Here is a 10,238-nt window from a genome sequence, read left to right as displayed (position 1 = left end):
TTGATATAAATATTTTATTGTGATTATATTTTTGTCCATACATAAATATTACCATGTTGTCTCTCCCCAGTATTATAACTGTAAAGAAATCTGCCGAGCATCTGATGATAGGTACGTGTGCATGATATACATCGTCACAGATAAATAGGTGAAGTATTTTGAGCTCAGACGTCCACTGGCCGAGTATCTGTGTGTGTGGAGGCGTGGGGGTCTTTAACTGGCGTGCACTGAGCAGAGGATAACTAAGGAAGGGAAAGAGCAAGTGCTTCAGAGAGGGAACGCTAAAGTGAGCGAGCATATGTGCAGGAGGGTGGGAGGGCTGGAGAGAGAGGGAGAGAGAGGGGAGAGGGAGAGGGAGGACAAGCGGGTGGGTGCTGTGAAATCCGTTAACAGGGGAGCTCTGTGCATTTGTTAGACGTCTTGGCTGCTTGCCCAACTTGGCTCATTGTAATCAAGGCATGATCGTCGACTCCAGGCAGCCCTCTCTGCCGCCTCGGCTGCCTCGCGCCTGGACTCAGCCCAGCTCTCACCGCTGACATGGACAGACCAGTGAGTGCCTTCTTCCTCTTCTGCTTCTGCTGCTTCTTCTTCCTCACATCCCACACTCTCTCTGAGGCTGGGTTCCCCCTCTTCTGCTCTGTCGCAGATTTCGCTGTGGCTACATGCAGCGTTTCAGTTACGTCTCTTTTCTCCTGTTGTAGCTACTGTAGGTGGCAGGAACGCTGGGTAGGGAGGAAGCCTTGGCAGCTTTCTCTCACTGCAGGCCCCCCCTCCCCTCTGCATGCCTGCCTGCCTGCCTGCCTGGCTGCTGGGGCATGGGTGCTGTCCGCTGGCAGACCCACAATGTCCCTATGTGTGTAGTGATTGTGTGTTTGTATATGTGTTTGCCTTGCTGTCGCACGATCACACAACTGAGCCCACAGGGGTACCGTCCCTACCTTCCCTGTTCGGTTTGTGGAGGCTAACGCTCTTCATTCTCCACCATCGGCCTTGCTGAGATTCAGAGTCAGCAGCGTGTCTCTCCCTTGCGCCTATTCTTGGTGGTATGTCCTCATGGTCTGTTGTGTTTGGATACCCTGACAACTAGAAGCTGTGAGGTAACCACTTTCCAGTCTGCTGCGTCTCTGAGTGAGTCCCAACTTTTCTCATGCTTACTATTTGATACAGGTTCAGTACGCAGCAAGATTATCTAAAGTCTAGATAACTTACAGCAAACCTATATCTCAGATTGGACCACTGGAAAAAAAAACAAAAAAACTCCCACATTTTTTACATCAGGACAGTGGCAGCCATTCTTTGCAGGTGTAAGAGAAGCGAGGATGGAAAAAGCTGAATATCCTGCAGCCTCTAAGTGATGGTCTTTAAGCACCCGTTATTTGTGAGTCACCATCATTCTGTGATATCAACACAGAAGCAGCCACGACTCTGTTGTCGTCACTGGGGCAACAGGGGAGGATGACTGACTCACCAACACTTCGGCATATCTACTTCCTGTCTCTGTCAAGAAGGCCTGACCCATCGTGGTAATTTTCACTAAGTGTGTGGAATGGGATAATTCAGAACTGTGATTTTTTTTTTTTTAATCACAGTTTCACCAAGAAGCAGAGGCAACTTTTCTTTTTGACGGCGTTACTGTCACTTCTCCTCAGCTGTGAATAACAACAGATGATGCCAGCAGTGATTCAAAGTGGGAAACAACACATTTTAATTTGGTACATTGAGATGAGCTGCATTTTTTTGGGGCAGTGCTTGCACCTTATTGAATTGTCTTAACACTTTCATTAGTTGGCTGAGTGACGTCTTTTGAAGATTGAAAAATACTCTTGTTAAAATTGAAAGCACGTAATGTAGACTTTCTGCCCCTATTTTGGCATAAACTCTGATTTTGGTGTCTTGAGAACTATAGATGAGTGATAAATGAACAGAAAAATGGCAGAAGGGCCCACTCTGTTGGACGTGAGAGGTCACTGAAGGGACTGATGAGAATAAAAAGGATGTGAATCACATGCAATGGCCTTCATATTCAACATATTTTGCACCAGTGTGTTAGACAATGAACAAATGAAGACTGGAAGAATAGTGTTCATCCCTCCAAGAAAGTTCACAGACTTGTACAATCAATTCCAAGAAGCATTGAAGCTGTTCTGCCATCCCATGTTGGTCCAACCCCCTACTAAGACAATTTATGTTGGATTTTCCTTTTATTTATCTGCACATACAGGCCTAGTGCAGTTGAGCGGTTTGCTTATTAGTATCGGTATTTGCCTGGTGAATGAGTATGTCAGATTCCACATGAAGTAATAACAGCCTTATAGTCTGTCCTTGTGCTGGCATTTACTTTTACAACATCTTTTACTGCGGCAAAATCTTTTCAAAGCCCTCCAGTATTGTGCCATTTTCTAATTTGACATGCTGCATTCTTCGTTTTTCACCGCAGCCATGACATGCAGCTGACCTGGCCCTCTAGTGAGCTTACCCTCCTATAACCCTCACAACGCCGAAAAAGAGGTCCTCATTTACCAGTCCTGTGAGAGATGTCTTATGTTTGCTCTGACGCCTGTCAAAAGAAATCCTTTGGTACCTGCACACACACAAAATTGCTGCAGATCAGAGAAAATGGTATCTCCACGCTGGAGCTGGCTGCATCATTCTGTCATATTATCCTTATCTTCTGTGGACATTTTAGCAACAGGTTAAAGAGATATTTTCTTGAAAGGGAGCGTTCACACAAGCCCATCTGCTGCTCCCTCAGAACGCATGTTGAGTTTTAGTTTGAGACCTCTTGTTGTGTAAGGAGGCATGCCCTGCTGACCACACTGGGATGTTTAGGATGTTCTGCATATGCATTCCCCCTCTGTAACTGAGCTTTGTAATGAATGCTCCATCTGTGGGTGCGAGGGCATGTTAGTGCTGTGTGTCATCGCAGCAAAAGCAACAGTGTGGTCGTTAATTGTAAATATCCATCTGTCAGTGCTTAGCACGTCCACTTTGACTTTTGCTGTTTTCTTACTCATCGTACTGATTTCTTGCTAGTAAAGCCAATCCTCCATCCCATGTATTAAACACCACGACCCCCCTATTTCTACTTTATTGATCGTTGATATTATTATTTGTCTTTGTAGACCCCCAGTGACACGATGCCCAAAAGGGATCATGAGAGGGATTTGGAGCTTGACAAAAAGATCGAGGCTCTTCGAAGGAAGAATGCAGCCCTCATGAAAAGGTACCAGGTAAGGACAAGAACTTGCAAGCGGAAATGCAGCTCATTCTCTGTTAAAGGGTACCTATAGTGAATTTTCAACGCTAGTGATTTCAAAAGATCATGTATAATACTAGTGGTTCTGTCAGATAACTAATATTATAGCTTGTTGCCCATTGAGTACTAATTCACAGCTCCATTGGTCAGACATGTTGCCTTCTTTATGGGCTGTTCCAGCACCAGTATTGACGCAGTAATGTTGTATACTCAGTGCCAATGAAAACGCAACACTTGAAGATTCTTATATTTTTTTTAAATCGATGAGGATTTTTATTCCATAAGCTCTTTGGAATTAATCATAGGCCATTTCTATTCAGTAAAAAATAAAAAATCACATCCAAATTTGTTGACAAAAAATAAGGATAAAGAAAGAAACTCAAGGACCCCCAAAACCAAAAGTCACAAAGTGGTCCTGGAGGTGCTGCAGCTCAATGTAGCGATCCTGCTGTGGCGTGGTCACACATGCTCGTCCAGGGCGAGGTCTGTCTGCAGTTGAGCCAGTTTCTTCATGCCTCTGTTGCATCCTGACTATGGTGGACACATTGCATCCAAAACGGTGCGCCACCTGCCGAGCAGAGATTCTAGCCTCCAGGAGCCCCATAGCATGGCATCTTTGGTCACGTGTCAGTCTAGGCATCGCTGAGTTATTGCAAATGATTTTCGTTCTTTTCAGCTTGCCTTTATATACAGAACATGACCACTCCTTAACTGACCACAGTTCCTTAAGTTGAGCAGTTCATTGCTGAGCAATGAGAAAAACAAGTCTTATGAATGCAGACAAGTTCATTCAAGTGTGACAATAGCTCAACATGTCTCAGGTTGTTAAGAAATTGTCTGGGATTATCTTATACAGGTGAAACTTAAACATATTGATGCAGCTCAGGAACAATAAAATACATTCAAGTGTTGCGTTTTCATTGGCACTGAGTATATTATCTGATTACCTGGGCTGCAATGGACTGGTCACTGACCTCATACAGCAGACACCAGTCTAAGATGACACATTATTGACCAGTGCTGGATCGTGTCTCTAGTACAATGGGGGAGCGCAAACCTTACGGCTACACAAACAAGCAGAAACTCATGCTTTTCACTCAATCTTGCTCACTGACTGCTGCTTGTTTACTCACACTCCATCACCCAGAATGGCACAGGTACGTTACTTATGGCCAGTAATGGCTGCTCCTCATAGGTTTTGCCCATGCTTGTAATCCATGTAACAAAAAGGTCCTGTGTGGTACATTTAGGGTGATTTTTTTTTTTGACTGAATTTATAATACACAAAGCACAGTTAATCTCCTAAGCATGATCAGTACAGGTACACTTTAATATAATGAATAGTTTATAAATTTTTCTAGTTTTCTTCAGAACATTTGTAAACATTTTCACTTAAGCAGTAAGAAAACCATACATTTGACTGAGGTAACCCATCTACTTGTACCAAAACATGGTCATTTTGTCTTGACTGGTTGGAGTCTTTTCTTCTGTTTAGAATTACACTGGTCTGTGACATGTTCACTCTCCTTCTTGTTTGCTTTGTGTTGCGTTAATGCAAATTTCCCTCCTCCACTCATGCTTGTGGAGGAATGCAAAGTGTCTTTCAAATGATGAATAATATTGTGTGTGATTTGTGACACAACAAAATAAATGAGATAACAATAGACATTTTCCCTTCATGCCTCTGTATATATCACCATATTGACACTATGGGGTGTCCGCAGTCACGGTACCCATCATCGCGTTTACAGCTGAAGCCCTGGGCCATGTTTGTTCTCTGTGAAAGGCTGCAGCTCTTACAGACTTCCTGATTAGTTTTCTGTTTTCATTGAGCTGCCTTTAGGAGGTGGAAGAGGACAGGAAAAAGGCAGAAGAGGAAGGAATGGCGCTGCAGAGTCGCAAGGGCAAAGCTGATGACCTTTCCATCACAATCAGCAAGTCCACCAGCGTGAGTGTCTGAAATGAGAGGTGATGGAGAAACTGATTATAAGTACTGAGCAGTGTCTGAGCATCCTGATGTTTGTTTTTTCTGTGAAGATGATGCTCTAAACTTTATGAATATTTTACAATGTGCTTGCTGTTATCTTGGTTCTGGAGCAGGACAGTCGTGTGGTGGTGACTAAGCCCCTCAGTGCTGCTTCACCAGCTGGAAAAGGACAGCAGGAGGCTGGGCCCGACAAGGGGGGAGAGGGGCCTCCACAGGGCGCTGGACGAGGACACAGGAAACAGCTAACTGTCACCATGGCTGGCAAAAAGGTAAACACACCACAGGGCTCAACCAGGTCATATTTCTGTGTCCAAATTGTAATATTGTATTTGGACCAAATTTGTTGTGTTTATTAGAAAAAACTCAGAACTTATTCAAGAACGGTTGTTTGGGGTCTTGTGAAATTTCTTGTCGACTTATCCAGTACACATTAGTATCTATACATAGAGGAAACAATAATACTAGTGTTGCCACATGCTACCTGTAAATATAGTATGACAAAAAATAAAAATAAATAATCAAAACCTTATTTACGTACTAGTTTAAGTATGGGAAGTAAATGTAGTTGCTGTGTGATAAAATGGTCTGTCAGTATTTTACTGTTATTTATGATGTTTCTGGATTCATCTTACTGCTGTCTTAATATATATGTTACATTTTACTGATCTTTGAGCTCATTTTAACTACTTTACAGACTATCGGCTAGTTTAACCAATAAAGACCCAAACATCCACCATGGACCAAAACCGTCTACTGAGCTAAAATGTTTAATTCCTGTTGATTCCTTAATCCTATCAATACATGTAAATAATTAGTGTAAAATACAGTTTGTCATCATTTCATGGTCATCAGATATGACCCATTTGGATGTTCAGAGGCTCCGTAGTGAACGTGGAAACACCATCATCTTCTACAACATTGATTCACCAGTAAAACCCATGAAGTATGGCAAATGACAGTGGATGCAAACACTTGTTTTATGTTTAGTTATTGATATATTTGTTGAAGAAAATCACATTTTCTGCAGTTTTCTCTGTTTTTGATATAATAACCCTCAACTTTAGTCTGAGCTTTTATGAACATCTACATTATCAGTAAATCAAATACAGGAAAATACCTGATATTCACTGAAAAAACACAAAGTAAAGAAGATGATATTACAATAAATGGTGATAAATCACTTAAGAAAGGTTAAATATAGAAGAAAAAATCATTTTGCAGCTGCCACAAAAGTAGCACTGGGTCTTTATGTGTTAATTCAGTAACAATCTATCAACATAAATTTGTAGCTTTACTGTCCTGTGAGAACCATACACCTCTAAAAACTCATTTTTATGTGCTCAGAAAAACAGCCCTTTTTTGCAGCTTTGTGATGTACATTTAAGATAATCCAAAATAGTTTTAAAGAGTTTACATTTAAGAAGGAAAATCAGCACATTTGGAATTTATGTTTTTTGCAGGAAAGGAAGGGGATGAAACAACAAGAAGTAGAATATGCAGCTGAAATGTAGTAGAGTAAAAGTATAAAATCAGTGTTTAGTATAACTACGTCTAAATTGTTCTTATTATAGTATGTAGTAAATGTAATAAAAGTGCTGAGTTACATTCTACCATATGTACCATATGTGCATACCACGATGGTTGCACCCTGACATGTTTTTAATTCCAGTTTAATCACGTGCACGCTTCTTATTACAATGCATTGCACTAGCTGTACAAAGCTAAATTCTGAATCACTCTGACTCTCCAGGGGAAGAGGGTGGTGAGCGAGCGGCCAGAGAAGAGGCCTGGCACTGCAGATATGAAGAGCCCGACCGATGACGGACAGGCGAGGCGTGTGGAATCAGGGAGGGGGAAGCAGCCGCCGCCTCACATGACCAAGAAAGACACAGCAGCACAGGTCTGAACACACACAGACTGAGCACTCCAGTGATCATGAGCTTAGGCCTTTAAAAGCCAGCATACCCCCCACTGTCTGCTTCCACTCTCACATATCCCTTTTTGTCATCCCGCACCGACATGTTTTACATACATGTCAGACATGTCGGCTGGCCACACCCCTGCAGTCATAGAGCACAAAGGCTTTTGGAAGGAGGTGGATTGGGGATGTGAGTGACTGGTTTTAGATGGAGGGGGGCTGCTAATGAAGCTGTTGCTTGTTGTATACAGTCTGTGATAGAGAGCTGCGTGGTATAAACAAAATGTCATATCCTGATATAGTAGGAAATTTCAGAATTCAGCGAAAAATGAATAATTTATATAGAATGCCCACATAGAAAGGTCTGTTTTCAAGAACTCTTTTTTACAAGCTGTGTTCAGAATTACCCGATTCATGTCTCCTCTGCGTTTGCTTGTATTACCTTCATGCAAATTTCCTTCCTGCATGAATGGAATGCTCTTTAGAACTATGCAAAGTGTTGAGTAAATAATGAAAAAATGTTACTGTAAAGACTGATATTTAGGAGACAATGACACATAAAACCATAGATTTTTTCATCATATATATATATATATATATATATATATATATATATATATATATATATATATATATACACAGGGTATCTCATAAGTCTTCATACATAGGAAAAATAAATGTTTCTTGACATAAACCATTTTTATTTATATAATATGCTCTATATGACATTTTGTCGGGAACACATTTCAATGCGTGTCCTCCACTGCTGAAGAACTATAAAGAAGAAATATAAAGAAATACATGTTAGAACCATATGTATTATGTCTCCTATGTATGGAGACTTATGGGACACCCTGTACATATCTCGTCATATTGTTCAGTCCTTGCTCGAGTAAAAAAATCCGTAAGACTGTGCTAATAGCTTGGATGACTTTATCTGCCTTCCATAGAGTAATCCAACTCAGGACCTTTTTATCTTCTACCCTCCCTCTGTGAAGCCCTTTAGTTAAAGAAAAATCCTCTGGGTGTAGATGCCTTTGGTCTTGTGGAACATCATGCAAAGGTCGCATCGTCCCCCCAGGCTCATAAGAGATAGATGGATGCGTCAACAGCTCCGATCACAACAAAAGAGCTTGTTGTCAGTGATATAATAGCAAATGATATAACATGTTTTAGGGAATACTGAGTCTGGGAACATCGATAGGCAGAGACACATGTGCACATGCAGTACCCCCGACTGGGCTGTGAAATGCCACACTGTCACTGACCTTAGCCCCCCCTGGGTATGTAGAAGCTCTGAACAGCTGCTCTGCCTCAGTCTGAAGTCTGACACACACACATGCATGCACACATATATATACAAGCAAACACAAGCCGCCCAATCAATACCCCAATGCACAGCACAGACAGCTGATCCTCACCACTATAAACACAGACACACTGTGGTCACAGGACCGGCCTTTGGAAAACACAACCACAGGGAATAGTTCATTCTAAATGTGTATATCTGTCTACGTCTGATAGGCTGATAGTCAGAGTACTGCTCACTGGCTCGTCTAAGTTAATGTGCACTAAATCTATGGGCTGAACACGCTGTTCTCTTGCCTTTATTTCTGGATCGCTTGGCCTGTCCCCTTTATTTATCATGTGGACTGAATCAGCACTTGAATAGTAGCCAGCGCCCCAGTGCACCAGTGAATCCCAGAGACCTGGCTTCCACGTGTTGGCTGTTTACATAAGTGCCACTAATTAAAATATATTTCTACAGACAGGATACATACGAAGCTGCACGTTACTGTGGCTTTCCTCTCCCTCTAAAATACACTTCTTATGTGTCCGTGTGTCAGGCAATGATTAACACAAGCATGCTAGAAATAAATAATGACCCTGTGAGAGGGGTGTGGTTATTTGGCAGCGGTCCAGGCAGATTGTAATGCCTGGAAGTGCCTCATGAGTAGACTGTCAGTTCACAGTCATGAGAGAGCGACAGGAGAAAGGAAGTGGAGAAGTAGGAAGGGAGCAATGGAGGAAAAATAAGGGGGGGAGGAGGGGGAGACTCCTGGCAGCCTACCGTCTGTTTCCAGCCCCCATTTTTATTTCCCCTCTCTGAAACCATAAGTGGTCGGGTCTCTGCTGGCACGATTGTTTCACTATTCCCACCATCCTGAAAGGGCCGATTTGATCTAATTAACATTCGACTGCCTTCTCACTCTGAAAAGGCTCATTATGCTGCCAAAGAGACAGGGTTGGCGAGGTGCCGGGGAAAGGGTCATAGAGTGAGAGGAGGAAGAAGAAGTGAGAGACAGAAAGGAGATGAGAAAGAAGAAAAGAAGCAAGGTAGTCAGGGGTTCTTTTGTGTTTGTGAAAGTGCCAGACTGCATTTGGCGGTGGGTAGGAGAGTGTGTCTGAGTGTGTATGTGGGTGTTATTGTCTGTGGGCTGCATCAGACCACTCAGTCCAGCATTGTTGTCTTTTCCCCTGAATGTTCTAATGTTGCTGTTAATGCCAACATGACTCATCCACAGCATTCACTGGAGCACATCTTTGTCAGTAGAAATTCACAAAAATAAAAAATAAAAAAAACGATGTACCTGTAATGAAATGACATTTTCTAAACCACTCAACATTTTTTGTACCTGAGTGCACTTTGAAGGCGGATGAACCTGCACATTGTACTCCTAATGATTTCTTTTTTCCGCTTTCTTTGCGATGCTCCATTTTTGTTGTTTACATTGTTAGGATAAAGGGCAAAAAAGAAAGCTGATGTTTTGTGTGAAAAATCATGGACAAAAAGGAAGTTGTAATATTTTATGGGAAAAAAAAACACAGTATTGCAAGCATAACATTGTGTATGATTGTGTACAATTTCATAAGAATGAAGTTGTACTATGGTGAGAGGACAATCTAAATGCTATTTTGGGAGAGAATAATTTTAGTGTATTTTGAGGAAAGCCGTTAATTTTTGTTTATAAAGTATGGTTTTGAGGGGTAAAAAGTCAGAATATCAGGCGAATACAGTTGGTATGTTTTAAGAAAAGTTATTTAATTTTAGCCAGTATTTAAAATTTTAAGGAAAA

At 41.8% G+C, this 10,238-nt stretch overlaps 1 protein-coding gene across 3 annotated transcripts in view; it reads left to right on the top strand.

Annotated features, from left to right (window-relative positions):
• Nucleotides 1–363: 363 nt before the first annotated feature.
• Nucleotides 364–10,238, top strand: part of ccdc9b (coiled-coil domain containing 9B) — a 30,222-nt gene continuing 20,347 nt past the window's right edge. For 2 of the 3 annotated variants that reach the window (XM_030127466.1, XM_030127464.1), the window contains exons 1-5: nucleotides 364–549; nucleotides 3,123–3,230; nucleotides 5,100–5,204; nucleotides 5,357–5,512; nucleotides 6,994–7,143. In XM_030127466.1, coding sequence (XP_029983326.1) covers nucleotides 538–549; nucleotides 3,123–3,230; nucleotides 5,100–5,204; nucleotides 5,357–5,512; nucleotides 6,994–7,143 — 531 coding nt within the window. In that variant the 5' untranslated portion in view covers nucleotides 364–537. Of the gene's footprint in view, nucleotides 550–794; nucleotides 1,129–3,122; nucleotides 3,231–5,099; nucleotides 5,205–5,356; nucleotides 5,513–6,993; nucleotides 7,144–10,238 lie in introns of those variants that run through there. The other variant, XM_030127465.1, reaches the window with a different exon arrangement.

This window comes from Sphaeramia orbicularis, chromosome 22, assembly GCF_902148855.1.
Source record: "Sphaeramia orbicularis chromosome 22, fSphaOr1.1, whole genome shotgun sequence".
Taxonomy (NCBI): Eukaryota; Metazoa; Chordata; class Actinopteri; order Kurtiformes; family Apogonidae; genus Sphaeramia; species Sphaeramia orbicularis.
This window is presented reverse-complemented; position numbering and strand designations above follow the sequence as displayed.